Source organism: Pempheris klunzingeri, chromosome 10 (assembly GCF_042242105.1).
Source record: "Pempheris klunzingeri isolate RE-2024b chromosome 10, fPemKlu1.hap1, whole genome shotgun sequence".
In the NCBI taxonomy this organism is placed as follows: domain Eukaryota; kingdom Metazoa; phylum Chordata; class Actinopteri; order Acropomatiformes; family Pempheridae; genus Pempheris; species Pempheris klunzingeri.
In genome coordinates this window covers 7,413,489-7,434,899 of record NC_092021.1, presented here as the reverse complement: position 1 = coordinate 7,434,899, position 21,411 = coordinate 7,413,489, and the positions used below count along the sequence as shown (strand labels likewise).

General features: G+C 44.2%; 2 protein-coding genes across 2 annotated transcripts; one reads left to right on the top strand and one right to left on the bottom strand.

Annotated features, from left to right (window-relative positions):
• Positions 1–1,120: 1,120 nt before the first annotated feature.
• On the bottom strand, positions 1,121–3,206 carry c10h2orf88 (chromosome 10 C2orf88 homolog). Its single transcript, XM_070838325.1, has one exon. The coding sequence runs from the start codon at positions 3,121–3,123 to the stop codon at positions 2,848–2,850; it is 276 nt and encodes a 91-aa protein (XP_070694426.1). The 5' UTR covers positions 3,124–3,206; the 3' UTR covers positions 1,121–2,847.
• An 11,738-nt stretch (positions 3,207–14,944) lies between these two features.
• Positions 14,945–17,933, top strand: mstnb (myostatin b). Its single transcript, XM_070837777.1, has 3 exons — positions 14,945–15,388; positions 15,803–16,173; positions 17,013–17,933. The coding sequence occupies exons 1-3, from the start codon at positions 15,010–15,012 to the stop codon at positions 17,391–17,393; spliced, it is 1,131 nt and encodes a 376-aa protein (XP_070693878.1). The 5' UTR covers positions 14,945–15,009; the 3' UTR covers positions 17,394–17,933.
• Positions 17,934–21,411: the final 3,478 nt, after the last annotated feature.

The following is a 21,411-nucleotide window of genomic DNA, read 5'->3' as shown; positions in this document are numbered from 1 at the left end:
GTGGAAAGAAATTTTTTAGTATTTTCTGACATTTTATACACAAAGCAGTTAATCAAGAAAATAAGTGACAAATTAACTGATGATGAAAATCATCGTTAGTTGCAGCCCGAATGTGAACCGTACCAAAGGACACTACATATTCCTGCTCCTCAGGGGGTCTACCCCTCCTGTGATGAATAAATCCTACGAAAAGTGTCCGGTGAGTCTGGCCAATATAGCAGCACCTCCCATCTCTGTCAAACACCTGGAGTAATGAAATAGTTTAAAATGGGTGACCTTTAAAAACCACAAATCACTGTTTCCAGATGGAAGCGTTGGCAGCCTTTCAGTCAGTGGTAAAAGCATCAACTGGAAGACACAGATGTTTGAATGAAGACAGGCGTTCACACTGGATCGCATTTTTAACCGCTTGTGGTGCAGACTCGGCCCCTTCGTGGCTGTCTGAAGAGGGGAAATCCGACTCACTGCTTTTCTCTCAGACAACCACAAGACCTGATCTTTGCCAGAGTTAAAAATAACTCAATCTCTTGGAAATATGTAAACACAGAAGACAATTTGTCAAAACTTAACTTTTCTCTGTGATGTTGAACATTTTGCACAGTCAAGCCTGACATCAGCATTATGGCAACATCTCTGACGTATAACCTAAGAAACAGATTGCCATCACTCGGTTTAGTGTCACTATTCTAAATGTGAAACAGAATGACTCATCCTCCGGTTGGTGAACTGTAAAGAAAATGTGCGTGGACTGACCAAACTGCTGTCAGCTCTGTCTCGTTCTATTCAAACAGGCCTTCTGGTCTTTCGAATCCCAACGTTCACAGAGAAGAGTTTCCCAGCACCGCAGTGAGATTATTATTGTTCTATCTGAAGCTAAACAAGTGGCATCAGAGGAAGAAGAATCAGGAATATGGTGTGAGGAGAAATATGTCATCTCTAATTTTAGTGTGTTCACAACATGTCTGGGAGGACCCCCAGAGATTCATCTGTCCGCACGGATTAGTGCAAATTCTGTTTTCAGTGTTGATTTGCAGGGTTTGGGGCAGTGTTTTATAACGAACCCCGCTCTCCTAAGCAATGCCATTCACAATGACTTGTTGATCAATTTTCACTAAAATGGGCACATTTTGCAGCATCTGTATTGGTTATATTTCCCAATAGAATGTGACTGACATCAGCTGTATTGTCTTGGTAATGTCCAGCTTTAGACACAGAAACACTGTCACACTATAAGAAAGGACATGGGGAGAAGGCAAGTGGGCAGAGCACCCTGCCACTGTTTCATATGGCTTATCAGCATGTGCTGAAGTATACGTGCAGCCACTACTGTCATGGTTTTCCTTTCTTTGCTACGACACTATTCCAAGCTTTTATCACTGCAAATAGTTGTGTGGCAGTTTAGGTTTCTTCGATGTTTTTCAGTGGAGCCTAACTGGAGATGCAACTTCAATTTTGGGTAAATCCCAATGACATCAGTTATTAGCTGTTGACTTCAGAGGCCTCGGCCTGCAGCTCCACTTGAACAAAGACCGGACGTGTATAATAGCCCCACTGATAGAAATCATACAGTATAAAAGAATTCACCTTAGCTGTGTTGGGCCCGAAGTAACATTCATTAAGGACTTTGGCAGTTGTGAACCTCTATTCCAAATATACCTACTCTGTGCCGGTACTTAATGCATCGATGCGGAGCAGCACCCCACCTTTTTCAGAAGCCGTGTGCTGGACTGAGGTGTCATGGATTTCGAGGTTTGCATATTTGTGCTGTCGTCCTCTATTGGGCAGATGGCAGTATTTGTCAAATAGATGTTGTACAATGACACAATGTTGACAAAAAAAACCTAGGCCTACAACATTTTAGCCAAAATCACGTGTTTTGTTTTGATTTTTAACTCCAGTTCTGTTGACGAGCCAAATCCTTTTTCAAAAGTGTGTCAATCCTTTCTGATGGCCTGGTTTCTTTGTGGTTGAGAGACCAGCAGGCCCCCAGTGATCTGGATCCTCATGTCAAAGTTCCCATACTGTGGCTTGTGTATACAGAATATCCTGGAGAACAGGAAACACACAACTTGTACACATAATTTCCTGGACCCATTTTGAGGACCCTCCCTGCTGGGTGGAGGGCTGCGGTGGAGGCTGCCTAATGGCAGTGAGATAAGTAGGGCGGAGGAAGATGCTCTTCGCTGTGGCTCAGCCACTGGGTCTCAGGGGGGGCCATTAAGGGAGAACTTCAACCAGTGGAGCCTGTAGTCCAACCAGAAGGGGCCGGACAGCTGGGTGTGTTTGTGACCTGACGATACCAGGGAAGGTTTTCAAGTGAGAGCCGTCACAGAATGAAGGGATCTATTAATAACTTCCTCCATAAGAGGAACGATTCTTGGCCCTCGGACAGCGTCAACGGACAGGATAAACTTTCGCTGGCATTACAATTCCAGGCAATATCTGATAGGATTTCTTACTTTCTTGCAGCCACAGAGAGCCAACACCTACTGGGAGTGGGGACAAATAAGGTCTGAGACAGATGATATCCAGCTGAAGACACTCTGCTTCAGCAAGGCTCCAGCTTTGATACAGATAATCACAGAGACATGGACGGGATCAGAGTGCTTTGGTCGCTTTAGAACAGGGTTTTTAGGCTCAATCCACATATAATCCAATCCAAAAGTGGGTCAAAACTGAATTACTGACAGCCCATTCACATTCCTGCTCACATCATGGTAGATGCTTGAAGAATGCATTCTGAATGAAGGTGTTTGAGACTACTGACCTAATCACACGTAGAGCCTCCGGAATCAAAGGTCAAGGCAGTCTCAGCTTGGCCTTTCCACTGCGACAGCCCTCCCCATGTCACGGCACATCACACTCAATGTAGGGGATGTCGCTGTAGCGACGGTCTACCTCCATCCACTGCTGCACGGCCCGGGCCACGATCTCCTCGGAGAGCCTCTGGGCGTACTCCAGCAGCACTGGGTTGACCTGAGGGGAGCTCTCCGGCGAGCCCATCTCTGAGTGAACCAAGTACGCTTTCTCGCCCCTCGACCCCTTGGCTTTGCCTTCCACCTTCTCTGTGGAGTTTGCATTTTGTCCAGCACAGTTGCTCCTCTTGGATTTAACACACCCCATGCTCTGGAGGATGTACCATTGATTTACTTTAGGGTGGCAGATGTGCGCTGGCAGTAAGGTGCGACGGAGTCTTTGGTTAGATTTCGAACGGTGAGCGGTCAGTACATCCCAGAGACAACTCTCTGCTTCCCCTCGACTTCTCTCCGTGGCAGTCGCCTTTGCGCTCCTGTCATCCACTCCCGCTCTCATCCATGTCTGCTCAGTGCCAACACGTGTGACGGTCAAGTATTACACAGTGAGAGGGTGGTGCTTCAGAGGCCGCTGGGGGGGCGACCGGCTAGGAGGTCCATCCCTGTGTGGGTCTGGTGGTCCCTTGCAGACTAGAACTCATCTCTTCCTCAACTGCAGAGAGAAAGAGAGTGGAAAGAGACAAGGGGAGAGGGAGGATTTCAGTGATTTATTGTCCATCAGAGACAACCTACAAATACCAGCCAGTGGGAGCGAGGGAAGGACTGGGAGCAGTGGCTGTGGCGCCTATGTAGCCCTCCAGTGTCTGGCTGGAGGTCAAGGCCTCTACGTGGCTCACCTCTGCAGGGTCATGTTTAAGCATTCTCTGCTCCTCTGCACATCAAGTGTGTTACTCATTCACCCCCCTCCCTCCCTCCCTCCCTCCCTCCCCTACCTCGGAGTGTTTTATGACTCAATCCCCCGGCCTATTTTGTATTGCATGACATGGGGACGTCTGTCTGTGGCTTGTGCGCGCTGATGCTGTTTTGTTGTAAGCCTGTGTCTCCCATCTGCTCCACTAGCCGCCCCTCGCCTGATTCACACTGACAGCTCCTTGTCGAGGACTACAGGCCTTGGCGCTCATGTGCTCCATTCAGAAAGCTGCATGCTGTAGTCCACACAACACGCAGGCCATGAATGATTCACGCGGAGCGGGGAGTCTCCCTGTGAGTAAAACAACATTTGGAGGTGCAACAAAGGAGTCTGTGAGGACTGTCACAGAAGCCCTCAGCCTGATCTCATATTATGTTAATGAGCTTAAACGGCTGTAAACGTGTCTTAAGGTTAATGTGCACCAAACTGTGGGAGCATCCATTAGCTTTCAGACAGACACACACATGGGATTTGGATTAAACCTGATAACTGACTTATTGGAGCAACACAGCGCGGATCTTTAGTGCAAACCTGCCCTGAGCCTCAGTGGGAATCTCTCTGCAAACATGACATTTAAATGAACATGTGCTGTGCTCCTGCAGAGCTGTACATACTTTTAACAGAGTGTGCCAAAAGCTGCAGGTTTTTCTCCATTCCACCGACAAACAATCCGGCGAGAAAAGAAATAAACCCAAGGTCGTTCAAGTAAAGAATAATCCGGACATCATCTGGTGTCCTGCCCTCTGCTCAGCGCCTCAAACAGCATCCGAGCGACTCGAACTTGGCCGTCATTGACTGGATGCACCGTGCAAAGAAACACAATTATCTCCCAAGTTGCTGCTGCAGCTGATCGCAGGTTTTGGCTGCAGGATGAAGCGCTCCGCACCACATTTCCAAATCATCTGAGGAGGAGAGAATAAAAAAATCCGAGTGCTGGTGGAGCAGCAGGCGGCTTCCCTGTTGGCTTCACGTAGGTCAGCTCCGAGTGGAGCTCCTCCGGCAGACAGGAAATCAGAGGTCTGGACTGACTTCAGCGAAACGACGCTCCGCGGCAGTCAGCGAGCTGCAGCGGCGGTGCTGAGGAGGAGAGGGAGGAGGAGGAGGAGGAGGAAGGGGGTGAGGGGGAGGAGGAGGAGGAGGAGGAGAGCGGGTCCGGGCGCTGCGCACCGCCGCGGCCTGGAGCAACACTGCCATCTGGCGGCGACACTCAAACACTGCATCAAAAAACAGACATCTTTACTTCAGTAAAACTAACAAAGTTGTGCATTCAAATTATTACATATAGAAAAGCTGTTACCAGAAAACTAATACAGTAAATAAAAACACTAATTGTGCTTTGTTTTTAACATTTTATGTCTATATCATTATTACTGATGCACGTGTGTGTGTGTGTGTGTGTGTGTGTGTGTGTGTGTGTGTGTGTGTGTATGTGTGTAAGCAGTGAGTTTCATGTTGGGGGTATTCAGCTACTTTATATACTGTTGGGTGGTTTATTCTATATGTGTTATGCACTGTGTGTCATTCTCACCTGCACTGTTCCTTTGTTGCTGCCATGCATTAAAAGATGTGTAATAATGGACCTGATATCACACAGAAAAGTGAATATCAATTTATATGATGTATTTAGGGCAGCGTGGTGGTGCTGTGGTGGTTAGCACTGTTGCCTCACAGCAAGAAGGTTCTGGGTTCAAATCCCGGTTTGAACCCGGGGTCTTTCTGTGTGGAGTTTGCATGTTCTCCCTATGCTAGCGTGGGTTCTCTCCGGGTACTCCGGCTTCCTCCCACAATCCAAAGACATGCACATTAGGATAATTGGTAACTCTAAATTGTCCGTAGGTGTGAGTGTGAGTGTGAATGGTTGTCTGTCTCTGTATGTGGCCCTATGATTGGCTGGTGACCAGTCCAGGGTGACCCCGCCTCTCGCCCAATGTCAGCTGGGATAGGCTCCAGCTCCCCCGCGACCCTGACGGATAAGCGGTATAGAAAATGAGATGAGATGAGATGATGTATTTAAATAATAATGATCCTGGAAGAAATGCTGTCTTATCATCTCTAACTACATTATAAGATTATACATTATAAGAGCACCTGTGCAGCAACAATTAACAAGTAACAGGCCTCTTCTTACTAACAGAAAAGGCTTTTATCACTTACTTCTGTGGCGTAAGTCCACTGAAGAGCAGGACAACAGGACAGCTGACCAAATCGGTTAAACAACCAATCAGAACTATACAACAATAAGTTGTCTCCTTTTTAAGTGCAAACTCTGTAAATGGGAGGATCAGATCAGCTTGGCTTTGGCTTAACTCACTTTTGACCCACTGTGAGATTTTATTAGGGCCCGAGCACCAAGCGGTGCAAGGACCCAATCAAATGTAAGGAAATGCATCCCAAAGGAGGTGATGTGTGGGTGGCCCCGATGAAGAACAACGAGCCAGTAATGTACACATATGATGAACACAAAAAGGGCTTGCTGGATCAGGCATCTGGGATCGCTGTACTCCCGTGATGACAAGGAGACTCTGTGCATGTGCAGCTGCCATCTGACCAGGCTGTAGGACTTTATGCTGGTCCATATGTCCACTCCACATTTTCTGGATATTTATCGTAGCCAATGTAAGAAATGTGTACATGGAAAGGTGATAGTAATGAATGGTAAATATTACCATATTTATGGTAAAAGCAGTCTCAAAGGTACAATGTAAGTCAAGTGAACTGGTTTACAATGAGTGGTGGAAGAATAATAGCTTTATATATAGTAGCAACATACTTCATTGAATTATTCTTTCCATTACATACATCACATCTCTATTGACATACATCAATGGAGTCTCAGAAAGTTGTGTGATAATGTGCAGACTATGTACATGGTATTAATATATGTGGTCATTGGCAGTGATATATAAGAAGCAAAGATCCTTGTGACGTGTCTGAAGAGCAGAGGTCAAATAATACGACCAAATATCTCAGTTGTCATAATTCTTGTATGTTTACATTGTGCATTTATTGTTATATCCATCAACATACAATAAATCAGTGTTTATGACACGGCTGGAATGATTCCTGGAACAATGAGAACTATTTAGTTACAAAAAAAAATACAGTTACTATTGTTTAATATTTGAATCAAACCTTTGAATGATCAACTGAACACAGAACCACAGCAAACAAATCAAATAAATCAATAAAGGCCAGATGCTGCTTCTTTTACGGTTTTCACTCATTGCTTGAACTAAAAGTCAAGTGTTCACTCTTTCCCAACCCGCTTGCATTTAAATCCGGCTCCCTGTCTCTCTGTGGCTCTGTACCTGGACTGTACCACCTCAATAGTTGTCTTCAGAGCGTCGCCCTTCCTACTTTCACATAATGGTATGATCCTACTCTGTTCTCCCATGTGATTGGCCGCATGGTGTGCCCATCACAATAAAAGTCAGAAGATGCGGCGCTCCCAACGGCATTCGGCTCTTCTCCTTCAGCTACAAAAAGTCAGAGGCTTTGCTTCTGCTTCGTAAAGTCTTTGGAGGGCGAGAGGAGGAAAACATCATGGAGACACGGAGTTGGTTTTGGTTAATGAGGTCAGTCTGAGGCTGAATGGCCGAACAATCACAAGGTCAGTTGTTAGCTAATTAGCTAATGCTAGCTAACTTGCACAGCTGCTACATTTTACTGCTGTTTGAGGCGGATATATGCTAATATATATGTGCTAATAAGGGCGTATGTATATATATATATTATATATTATTATATTATTATATATGTTAGGATTTTTGGATGTATTGGTGGTTTCATTGTGGCTGGTGAACCTGTTTGGGAACAAATGTACCAGATTACTGTTGTAATAAACAGTGATGGTTCTGATGTTCTCTGTGAACCTAGAACCTCCAGAAGTTCCTCATCGATCTTCGCAGCTGTTTCCTGTTAAGCTGCTGCTGCTTCAGAGGGAGAAAGGAGACACATAGACACTCTGCTGTAGCAGGAGAGTTAAAGCTCAGACTTAGTGTAACATTAATTAAAGTCCTGTTTAATTAGTAAGTGTGTCTGCAGTGAGTTTGCTGCTAATGACTGGACTACAGGGTCAATAATCACTGATCAGTTTCACCATGTGGCTAATCAGTGGCTAGTGTTAGCATGTAGCATTAGCATGTGGCCTGTTTGTAACGGGATGTTCTTCAGGAGCAGATCAGGCAGCAGTGGCGTTGCTCCCTGTGGTGTCACCTGGAGCTCAGGTGTGTCCGCTCTGCTGAGCCCTTTGAGACAAAAATAATCACTTGGTGCCATGAACGGTGGGAGCGTGTTGCAGTTAAGGGACAAAGATTGTTTGTTTTCCTGCTCCAATGAAACTTAACTCTCTTAAATTAGTTTAAAGACCAAAAGCTCAGGGAAGTATTAATAAATTAGTGGTTTATTGTGGCTGAGATCAGGTGAACCACAGAAAGTTTATCAAGCAGCTTTGAAGTGAGAAATCACAAACTTTATTGTCACATTTAGTCTGTTTGCAGGTGAACTTCATCTATAATGTCATTTATTTCCTTTTTACTTGAGTAAAGAGCTGTAGTTTTATTGTGAAAATCTTTCCGTTGCAGGTGGCATCTCCTCTGGGCTGAAGAACCTGTGGGACACGAACGCTCAACTTTACCTAGAACATCAAATGAATGTGTTTAGACATGAAATGTGAGCTTTTATTTTCTCCTCACAGAGCTAATCATTTTCACCCACATCAAACTCTGATTTCTTCCTGAACTACTTGTTCCACTTTTCTAATATGATGATTTCCAGGTAGAAAACAGCTCTGTAATGTTAATGTCACTAAATGTTGGAATTGGAGCGCAATAAACATTGAAGACTTGTGAATTCTTGCAATAGATAATTCTCTCTATTGGTGCTTGTTTGTAAAGGGAGAATCTAAAATAAAAGTATCCAGGTGTCTGGTGGGAAGAGTTGAGGAATCAGTAAATATGAACACAGGATGTTGTCACATCAAACTTTATTTAAAATGAAGAGAACAATTTCAACCTTCTGTCTGGTCACTCTTTGATAAAAGTTGTGCTGTTTTTGTGTTTTCCCAGGATGCAGCAGGAGAACCTGAATCGGCTGTGGCTCCAAACAGAACTGTTTGTATGAGAGCCTCAGTTTAGCACTTATTTCTACATAAAGACATAAAATGAAGTGGAAGTTGTTTTTATTTTTATGATGCTGCTGCTCTTTATGGAAAGAGTTAATAGATAATGGTCAAACTGATTTGAGGTAAAAGTAGACCAGCAGTTCCTCTCTGACATGTTTTATATTGAGGTCTTCATCTGTCTGACAGGATCTGCCTCCATGTTCCTGCTGGATGTCCAGTGAGCGAAGCAGCACTGTCACTGTCTTATATCTTAAAGAGGTTTTGTCTAAATCTTGTTTCCTATGTCTTTTATATTGTGAGTGATTTTGCATTGGCTTAACTGCACTGATGAAAAGGCAAAGCTATGGATCCACCTATGGTCAGTATTTGTATAGCGCTTTTACATGACCTCCTCATTCACACACTGACCCGGGGATCGAACCCCCGACCTTCTGATTGAGGGCTGACCCACTTTGGAGCAGAATCCTGTGTTTTACTGGTCATGGATTCAGTGTAATGTGAAATTGATCATTTGTGAACCTTTAGTGATTTATTACAACAAGGTGAGTTTAACTCTAAATAAAAGGCCACTTTGTCAAAAGTACCTGGTTGGAGCCTCAAAGTGGGCTAAAACACTTCCCTCTAAACCAAGTGCATAAAAATGAGCAAAATCGCAGCCTGTTTTTGTGGGTTTTCAGTAAAATTTTCTGCATAACCCCTTACTCCAGACTTGGTGAACGCTGGGGAGATAGTTATTTAATCAGACATCATACAACATCATACACTGAGTTACAAACTTAAAATAATAGTGTGTTTAGTGTTTAATGTCTGTTGCTGGGCTTTTCTTTCCTCATGTTGTTTGCTAGCTTGTTTGTTTGTCACTGTAGCGAAGCTAATCCATAGGTGGCGCTGATTTCCTCTGATAGTAACAGTGTGAAAACTATAACAGATGAAATATAAAGCATGCTCCTTCTCATAATAAGCAACCCCCCCCGACACCCCTGCTACCATCCACACGTCTGCTGAAGACTGTGTTTCCCTCCCCATCGACACCCACTCAGCCTCACCTTCACCACCAACCAGGTTCAGCAGGAGCTCTTCAGGCTTAAGAGGAGCAAAGCTAGCGGACCTGACAACAATCAACCCCAGGATGCTGAAAATGTGCGCTGGGCAGCTGGCAGCTCCTCTTCAGCACCTCCTCAATCCCCTCTGAGGCTGAAGAGAGTGCCGGAACTGTGGAAGACCTCCTGCGTTGTCCCGGTGCCGAAGAATTGTCGTCCCAGTGGTCGACTGGTGATGCCAACAAGGTGAACGAGCTGGTGAGGAGCTCAGTGGTTGGACTGGAGCTGGACAGCCTGGAGACAGTGGCAGAGAGGAGGACAAAGGACAAGATCAAGGTCATCCTGAAAACCCCCCCATGATGAGCTGTGGCAGCTGGGCAGCTCATTCAGTCAGCGGCTCATCAATCAATCTTTATTTATAGAGCACCAATTCATAACAGTGTTATCTCAAGACGCTTCACATAAAGATCAGGTCTAGACCAAACTCTTTAATGAGAGAGAGACCCAACGATTCAGGAATTCAAAATTAAGGATTCAAGAATCCCCACATGAGCAAACATCAGATATTATATTAGGAAACAGTGGAGGAAGAACTCCCCTTTAATGGTAAGAAACCTCAAAGAGACCCAGGCTCAGAGAAGGGGGGGGGGGGGTTGAAGAGAGAGAGAGAGACACACACAAGACAAACAGCAACCAACATACTAACAGCGACTATAGCACTAACAATGCAATCAAACAATCAAAGGAGTGACTAAAAAATTTGCAGTATGTTAATATTGAAAAACATGACGAGTGGCCGACGATCCGTAGCAGTGATTCATGAAGCCAGAGAACCACAGCAGAAGAACCAGCACCAGGATCCATGGGAACCTGAGAACAACAGCAGCAGGACCAGGACCAGGATCCACAGGAACCAGAGAACCACAGCAGCAGGACCAGGACCAGGATCCACAGGAACCTGAGAACAAAGGCAGCAGGACCAGGACCAGGATCCACAGGAACCTGAGAACCACAGCAGGAGAACCAGGACCAGGATCCACAGGAACCTGAGATATGAGAAAAGCACAGAAAGGCTCCGGGCAAGATAGCAAGTTAGTAGCAGACATTAAGCGGACATGAGACATAACGATGGAGAGGAAGAGGAGGATAGAGGAGCCCAGTGCATCATAGGTCCCCCGGCAGTCTAAGCCTATAGCAGCATAACTAGGGGCTGGTCCAAGGCCTGAGCCAGCCCTAAACTATAGGCCTTCTCAAAAAGGAAGGTTTTTAGTCTACTCTTAAATGTAGAGAGGGTGTCTGCCCCCCGAACCCAAACTGGACGGAGATTCCACAGGAGAGGAACCTGATAGTTGAAAGCTCTGGCTCCATCACTACTTTAAAGGACTTTGGGAACCACCAGTAGGCCTGCATTCTCTACCATTTTCTCAAATTGCCATTGACAGTTTTTTCTATTGTCTCTTTTTGGTCGTTATCGGTTGTTAATGTTGTCAAGTTAAAACCGTCTATACAAAAAATTGTTGTAATTATAGCTACTTTCCTTACTGAGCAGTTGGCAACACTGGTCATTTCTTTGACCCGAGAAACGTCGCAGCGTAGTGACACAACCAGCCAGGAAAGTTTAGCAATAACTCTGTAGATGTGTTCATCATAAACAAAATGTAATCAGTTCTTTTCAGGGAGTTCATTCCGCAGTGCAGGTAGAAGTTGGGTTCAGGTGTTTTGCATTTTTGAGGACACAGCGCCCCCTTGTGTCCTGTAGGAGTAACTATTTATCAATGTTTCTCCACTCGTTTTCTGTTTTTCACTGTTTTTCTTTTCATTTATTATATCTTTATATATCTTTGCTTTTAATGAGTCATTCAATGATATGTGTTAGTCATTTGTTAGTCAATATGTGTGTCATTTGGGATAAATAAAAACAATGTGAAGTGTGTGGACCTGCCTGTTGTGCTCTTTTATGTCCAGGGAGCCACATCTGGCCATTTTTGCAGCAAGCACATGAGCCAAAGCCCGTCTGCCCTGTGCCACGGTTCTGTGGAGAAATCTGGCAGTTTGAAAAGAAATGACACAGTTAGATTATATCCACATGCAAATGACTTCAGACTGTTTATCCACTACTTTGAGCTATTTCATTATTTGACTATTTCAGCCCCTTTTAGTTGCCCATTTCAACCTCTTTGCTTGCTAACTAGTGTTCAGTCTTCAATACCCCTGCCAGGAATGACTTTGAACCGTGTTGGTCCGTAGTGAAAACTGTGAGTTTTCGTCAAAAGCTGTTTGGCCTTGGTGGCACGATGAATTTTTATCGAAAATGTTCCTTCGCCGTGAGCATTACAAGTGCAGTAACTCTACAAGGTCCTATCTTCACCACATTTATACTGTTTGACGACTGTCCGGCTCTGAAGACATGTGCATAGTGGCGGGAGGAAGTGCATGTTTTATTCTCAGACGTCTCTCTCTCAGCAGGTTAGTTATAGCCACCTCAAATTTGGTCCAAACATTCCCAAGACATGGATGATGCTCACTTATGAAGCTTTTGAGGTTTCGTCAAATACTGTCACCGTAGCGATGCCGTGTTCGCCATGAAACAGGAAATTGTTGTATCTTCAGTGTACATTATCCAATCTGTTCCAAGCTTGTCATGATTAATAAGACTCCTGGCCTGAACGCATCTACATGCCAATTAGCGACCACAGTCATTGCGCCACCTAGTGACAACAGTAAGTAAGACTTTTGTGCCAATCATCATTTGATTTGCATGAAATTTTCACGGTGTAGTCAACACTTCATATGCTGGAATGTAGGATGCAATTAGTGGCTGTTCTCTAGCGCCACATAGTGACGTGTAACTCCTTGATGCACTGTCCAAAATACATGAAAATTCTGAGCCGCATGGAACGGTCGGCAACAGGACAAAGCGGCCACACACCCCGACATGCACAAAGGTGCGAGGGCAGCTTTAATATTTTTGTTATTTCTAATCACTTTTCCTTGTGGGAGTTGTTTTCAGCGTAAGTAATATAAATATACAATGTAATAATAATTATAATGTTGATGAATTTAAGTGATTTTACTAATCATTCAACAATTTGTTAAGTTGCACATTAACATTACGTTATAAGCAGTGGCGGACCGCGCAATTCACACCTAGGCCTTCAGTAGTGCTCCGTCTGAATCAATCCACCCATCAATAACTATTTTATGGTTATAAAAACCATCTTATTATGCAGAAATACAGTATAAAGAGCCGTTGCATCGCAGATAGATAACTCCTGTAGCCACAATAAATGCCTTTATTGAATAACAAACCAGGGGTGAACAAGTCTCCTTCTACTGCAGCTACAGCCGCGACACACATAAAAAACATCAATAATAATCTCATAAACTTGCAATATTATTTAGGAAAATTTAGGCAACATTTTACTCACCAAAAACTCGGATTATTTGTAAACAAAATCCATCCTCCTCGCTTTCCTCAAAAACAGTTCAATTACTCTGTCGTACAGATTATTTGTGCAGTTCAGTTCAGCTATTACACTATCCTATCCAATCTAGACTATCCAATCAACAGGTCTGAATACGGTGGCGTTGCCGTACGCCTGCTAGAGGGCCCTGGTGACACCAACACAAAATCTGATTGGTTGAAGCAACAGTTTCATTGACATTTATTTTGTGTTAGAGGGCCTGCAGAACGGATTGTGAAGGCCTTCGGGCAGACTTCTTTGACTTTGACCCTGCCTTGCAACAAATGATGGCTGAAATGTGATTGGTTAAATGCTTTAATATGAAAATACATGTCTGGAAGCAGCACAACCATCGGAAAAGCTATGAAAGGAAGCGGACAGACCATTTGGAATTATTTAATAAGTATTCATGGACAAAATGTAATTAACATCAGTTTGTGATTCAGATATTTTCTTTAGGCCAGCAGAGAAGGCCTTGCAGGCCCTAACGGCCCACCACTGGTTATAAGTAAGTAAATATAAGTGGAAGCTGTACCAACTTATAAAACAGCTGTCTGATAAACCACCCAGTTTGTATTCCTTTCCAAAGCTCTGAATGAATTATTAGATGAAATTCATGAACTCAGATTTGAGTCGAGTAATCATTAGAGGTTTATCAGTCCCTGTATTTGGAGTGTTGGTGCTACCATGCAGGGTGCAGGGTGTCACACAGAGGGAGAGGTGAGCTGACACTGACCGCAACTGAGTAAATAAATAAATGAAGCTGGTTAGGCTCAGGGTCACTGATACTCCTGTTCCGAGCTGGAGTCTTTTCCTGCTGTACTTTCATCAGAAGCAGTCAGGTGGTCATCTCACCTTTGCACTACTGACGATCCTAATGTGAGTGTGTGAACTTCACCACACGATGGCGCTGTCTTCGCATGTGCTGCAATCAGGTTTCACCAATAAGGATTTAGAGTCCTGGACCAGAGACTTCACTTATTTTTGCTGGTTTTTTTATTTTTATTTCTATACGGCTGAAGATGCATTTCCCGTTTTGACTGACACCTCTGGAGAGACTTGATTTGCACCGAATAAACTTTTAACTCTTCATTTATCCAAAAGCAATAAATGTGTGTCCACAGCCAGGCAGTTGCGCCCATGTACCTGTGATCAAAGCCACTTCACGTTTGCTGGACAGACTTTTTCTAAAGTGTATTCATTTGCGTATTCACAGCACAAACCGTTCCCGGCACTGCCTGTCTAGCTTCATTTCCTAATACGCAGTACTGAGGCTACACTGTTGTTTCCTTTTAGTAAACTGATATAAGCTGAGGGAGTAATCTAACAGACAGTCCGCTGTGCGTCTCTGCGCGTAAGAAAAGTGAATTTCTCCATGTGTGGACGTGCTCAGCACATGCCCACAGTATCTATCCCTTTATGGTTTGACAACGAAAAAAAGGTTTCATGTCAGTCGGTCAAAATTCATTGTTGCCTGTCCAGCCAATCATAGTTTTTGACGACACAAAAGAGGCTAAAGTTGGAGTATAAAAAGGTGTGCGCTAATAAAGTATGATGCCTATCAGTGTGGGACATTAATCCAAACCCAGTTCAGTCGCGCATCAGGTCCAGCACACACCAAGGGATCTCTTTCCAAACCAGGCTTCACACCTTAGAGACAATGCATCTGTCTCAGATTGTGCTCTACCTTAGCTTGCTGATTGCTTTGGGTCCAGTAGTTTTGAGTGACCAAGAGACGCACGAGCAGCCTTCCACCAGCAGCCCAGTAGACACGGAGCAGTGCGCTACCTGCGAGGTCCGGCAGCAGATTAAAACCATGCGATTAAACGCGATTAAATCTCAGATTCTGAGCAAACTGCGAATGAAAGAAGCTCCTAATATCAGCCGAGATATAGTGAAGCAGCTCCTGCCCAAAGCGCCGCCGCTGCAGCAGCTTCTCGACCAGTACGACGTGCTGGGAGATGACAACAAGGATGTGGTTATGGAGGAGGACGATGAGCATGCCATCACGGAGACAATAATGATGATGGCCACTGAACGTAAGTGTTTATTTCGCTGTTGTTTTCTGCACAATGAAAAGGACGCGCGCAGACGTCTCCAAACTAGGCTTTTACGCACGGAGCAGAGCGCGCGGGGGACGCTGTCAGTAGCCTTTATTTTGAAAAAATGTAGCTTTAGCAGGTTTTGACATTGAAAGAGTGCATATACTGTCATCACCAGAGTTTAAAACAGTGTGTGGGGTCGGGGCGTTTTGGCAGACGGCGCGCGGGTCCATTACGCGTGCGGATTGTGAGGTTTTCTAAACCTTATTAGCCCACTTCCAGAGATCAAATGTCGTGCCAGGGATGTTTATACACACCAGTTTATTTCTGTCTGTAAATTTCAACCACACATGGTCAGTATATAGAGAACACAGAGAACCCTTTCTCTCTTTTCTCTCTCTCTCTCTCCAGCCGACTCCATCGTCCAAGTGGACGGGGAACCAACCTGCTGCTTTTTCTCTTTTAATCAAAAGTTTCAAGCCAGTCGCATAGTCCGGGCTCAGCTCTGGGTGCATCTGCGCCCGTCGGACGAGGCGACCACTGTGTTCCTGCAAATCTCCCGCCTGATGCCGGTCACAGACGGGAGCGGGCACATACGCATCCGCTCCCTGAAGATCGACGTGAATGCCGGGGTCAGCTCTTGGCAAAGTATAGACGTCAAACAAGTGTTGACTGTGTGGCTGCGGCAGCCGGAGACCAACTGGGGCATCGAGATTAACGCATACGATTCGAGGGGAAACGACTTGGCCGTGACCTCTGCAGAGGCTGGAGAGGACGGACTGGTGAGGGGAACCTTCATTTTACATTAAACTTAAAGCTTGGGTGCCAAGTGTTTTTCTACAGGTGACAACTAGCTCTTTAATTTATCAGTAAACTTACAGGACTGCAAAGTGCTGGTGGCAGGGATTAGTTCATGACTAGTTCTGTGACTCCTGTTCTTGTCAATATGAGTGTTATTGCAATAGATTCCAATAATTGGACCATCCCATAAGAAACAAAACTATTTCTAAAAGTACGTTTCTTCTAAGGTTCAAAAGCAGAGTTTTGGATTCACTGCTGTTCAGTTAGAGCTTTTAACTTTGGACTTCCAGAGGTTTTAGTGTGCAGAGAGGCTTTGCAGAGTCCGCAGGTGGTTAAACATTCCTGCAATCAAGTTTTAAGACTTTTGAAAGCGATTAATCAACACAGACTCCATGTAGGCGCACACCTGCATTTGGACAAATGCCCAGTCTACAATAACCTCAAATCTGAGAGCTTGATTACATAAAAGTTCACCTGCCCCACATTCCTTAAAGTATTCTGTGTGACTGTGCAAATCAGAGTAATTGCCTGCACACACACACTGCTACTATCAATGACAAACACTTATCACACGGCTCAAATACTGGCACTGGGCTCTGAGGCAATTAGAATACCTAGACGGCTGTGGTTAACCAACCGTCAGATGATTTAATTTCTGTAAAACTCAAAGTTTCATAATATTATCGTGCCATGTTTGAAAACCAGCTGCCAAAGGTCGAGGGCACTGGATCAAAAGATGTAAACTGAATGCTGTCATCTGCCTCCTTTTGCGAACCAGCAATATTTTTAAAGTCCGCACACACACGCTTTGTCATTGCAGCTACCGTTCATGGAGGTGAAGATCACAGAGGGCCCCAAGCGTGCCAGGAGAGACTCAGGCCTGGACTGTGACGAGAACTCTCCAGAGTCCCGGTGCTGCCGCTATCCGCTCACAGTGGACTTCGAAGACTTTGGATGGGACTGGATTATTGCCCCAAAGCGCTACAAGGCCAACTATTGCTCCGGGGAGTGTGAGTACATGCATTTGCAGAAGTACCCGCACACCCACCTGGTGAACAAAGCCAACCCCAGAGGGACCGCAGGCCCCTGCTGTACCCCCACCAAGATGTCTCCCATCAACATGCTCTACTTTAACCGAAAAGAGCAGATCATCTATGGCAAGATCCCCTCCATGGTGGTGGACCGTTGTGGATGCTCTTGAGTTGGGAAGGAGACCCTGGCGAGAGGGAGGGGAGGACGGAGGGGCTGTGGCTCAGTCCGGACTCCAACTTCAGACTTTTTGACACAACCAGTCCACCAGTTCCAGCGTTTTCCTGCAGAACACGGTGCAATAGAACCAGAGTAGAGGCCACAAACAGCCCGACCTCCCCGCAGGGCAGCGCTTTCACAACCAGCATAGCTCTTACTTTTCTTTCCTCCAGTGAAGCCATAGAGGCTTAAAGTTAGATGGATGCAGGAACACACACACACACACACACACACTCACACTCACACTCACACACACACACACACACACACACACACACACACACACACACACACACATACTGGACCTTGGAGTGAATGTAGACAGAAATTATCAAAGTTATCCAAAAACATTTTTCTTTTTCCCTTGTCTTGGTGTTCTGTGCTCTGTCCATTTATACAAACAAACAGATTATACTCGTACGCCATCTACTCCACGCCACTCCACTCCACTCGTAGCCAACATACAAGCTATTAAACTTTTTGCTGAGCTTTATGTTTGTGATAATCATTTTTCAAGTTATGTTTTCAGAGTGAAATCAGGAATCCTCATGGACTTTTTGAAAGGGCTTGGAAAAACACTGCTGGAGACTCTTCAGAGTGATATGTCACACTGGTCAAACATGTCTTAGTACGCATGGGTCCAAGGACTTGATGAAAAGATTAAATCTGGCTGCACGGCAAACCCTTAGTCACCCACACTTTATCACTGCCATTTACAAAACCCAGTCAAAAAGTGCAACATTATCCAATTTGGAAAATTGGACACGTCATCATCTTTCCCGTATCGGCTCAACCTCGTAGTGCTAATTTTGTGTTTTGATTATTGATATTGGGAATGTGGAAATAAAATCCTAAATTCAGGCGGTGACATGGCGTTTGATCACTCTGGAGGTCCTATGGAGAATAAAGTGTTCCACCAGGGTGAAGTACCACTTTAGGTCCTGACAGGTCTTCATGTACTCTGCCATACATACACGCAACAGCATACCCAACCGAGGAGCGTTCATGCTCATGTCATAATCTTCACTATCCAACAGAACAGCCTGACCTGCCCGATACACTTGAATTATTCTGATTGTAAATTCACATTACTGGACAGAAGGACTTGAACTGAAGGCACAATGAATGCAGCCTACAAATGAAAAATGTGTTTAAGACAGAGAAAACGGATTTTCGAGATGTATGAATGTTGAGACCATGCTTAAACTCTGTCTTACAAACAACACAGTTTGCACTATGGCACACCAATAGAAAGAATTGGTTGCTACAAAAGTTGTAAAAACTGATTTTGATATGTTTGCTAATTTGTATTGTATACATATGCCATTGTTTCCATTAGGAGTTGCCTTTCTAAACCACTGTTGGTAAATGTATAAAACCACAATCTAGCAAGATGTAATACAGCAACTCTATATACTTGTTTTAACAAATAAAGTTTCTAGCTTGTTTGTTGAGCTTCTTTGAGTAGTTTGTTTCTGGGTTGCATTCAGACAGCTTGTCCTACCAATTGCACTTGACAAGAAGCAAGTGAGTACATTTTCTATAAATCTGTCAGGTATATTTAGGTTCCTACACAGAGGATGTCTTGCATTCAATCTCTAAATCATACACAATATGATATTAACACTTGCAGCACATTTCAAAGGGGTCATTAGAACCACACAACATAATTTCACTGTAGTTTATCAAAGAAACAAGGCCTAAGACGGGCCTTTGTTTCCTCTGAGATAGCACAGTGTCATTCTGCTGACTCACATCTGAACCTGATGCGTTAGTAGCAGAACACAACAACCTGAACCTGAACATCGCAGCCCCGATTCACACTTCAACAGCTGAGAATCTTTGTCTTTAACAGATGGTGTAAACTGATAAGTTACACAGGTGGGTGCATTGGTGTGTGTGTGTGTGTGTGGAGGAAAGTAATGACAACACACACACACACACACACACACACTGTCTACCTGACTACACCTGCACAATCCCATCACCATAAGCCTGTTTTATCACGAGCATAATTCAGTCCAACTTCCCTGACTTTGCTTTTTTCCAGTGAAGGGATGTTGAAAGTGTTGCAGTCTAATGAGAGGATGTGAACTCTGGTGCGCTCTGACAGCATGACCTATTCGACTGACGGCCTCATTGAGGCTTGACTTCCGCCCAGTAGAGGGCGAATTGAGCACTGCCCCTGAGAGCCACTTCCTTTCCTGCTGAGAGCTGGAAAGCTGCCATGACGATCGGCCACAGCAGAGAGCAGACTGCGGGTAGAGTGGATCCACAGAACTTCTGGTCCCCGGGGGAAGATTTTTAGATTCTGCCCTTCTCCGTTTGCTGGTGACAGGGGGAGAAGTGGCTGAAAAGATGTTTAAACAAGAACACTCTACAGGAATCATAAAGGTTAAATACCAAATTCAGTTTGAAATGGATTAATTATTACAGATTTAACAGCACAGAGCCAATTTATTTATTTCCATCCTCATATGTGTTCCTATAACTGTGCTGGTTCTACATGCAGTTTGACAAGGCCATGAACTTTTTTATGAGTCTAATACACTCTCACCGTTTCCAACTGTTTACTCTGACGTAAACACTCATTAGCAGGGGAAGAGTAGGAAAATACCATCACTCCCAGGTCCTATGCATGAAAATCAGCTAAACATGTTTTTATAGTTTTCCACTTCTAAAGTGGTCTAAACGTCACACAACTTTGTGACATTTAAATGTTACAGATGTGTGTATATATAAATCTCTAGCAGGGGTTTGATGCATTTCTGCCTCTTTAGATAGTAAACATGTAAGGTAGCTGCGACTAAAGCAAGTCGAACATGATAAGCCTGCACTGTTCCTTTCACTTCAGCACGGACGGACCAGCATGAGCTGTTCTGATTTGTGATTTATATCACGGTGCATCATTTCATTCAGTTCTGTCCTGCAGTAATTCGCTACAGTTTCAAGCTACTTTTTGAACAGGAGCTGGGAAACGTTTTGACTGAGCATCGCTGCATCTGTCAAGAGTCAGACCCTGGAGGACTGTATCCGCCAGCGACATTCCACCTCTGACAGGTGAGGAAGTGAGAGTGAGAGAACGGGAAGAGGGATATTTGGGGGTGAAGGAGTAGTCCAAGGCAGCTGGAGACCCCGTTATTGGACAGGGTTCCTGTTGTGTAAAGTTAATAGAATTTGAATGGATAGAACCTGCATTCCTCTTCAGTCCTCATTAAATGGTGCATGATAGAACTGCTTGATAATGTTTGATAGCAATATGAAAAGTTATTCTGGTTATTGGATATTAAGGTATGAAATAACATTTTTGTGCCCTTACAGTACAAGATCGATTTACCTAAACCACAAGAAAAATCACATTTTCTCACCCATAGTGCATTCTGGCCATAGTTTGGTTAAGTTTTTGCAAGATTTTAGATTTGTGGTGTTCAAAAAAATGCTAAATATACATTAATAATTCCATAGCAAAAGTAAAAATACACAAACCTTTCTGTCAACATTAGGATCCATTTTCTACAAAATGTAGAGATTGCAACAGAGAGTGGTTACCAAAAGTAATCAGGACGCATTTTGAAATGCGATCTTTTGATGACCTTTAGCCAAACTGTGAGCTGCAGATATGTAACAAGACTCTGAGTAAACAGCCACATGAGACTGTGAGGGTGCTCAGAGATGAATATTAAAATCAGCATACTAACAAGCTTACAATGACAATGCTAACACGCTGATGTTTAGCAGGTATAATGTTTACCATGCTCACCATCTGAGTGTAGCTCGTTAGCATGCTAAGACTGGTAATTAGCACTAAACACCTAATAAAGCTGAAGCTGATGGGAATGTCATTTGATGGCATTTGGGCATAAACCAAACTGGACAAATTGAAACTTTGACATGTTATTAACATTCATCCTGTGGTGAATGTCTGGACCAATTCCAAATTCAGATTCAAATTCAAACCAATTGGTGAGATT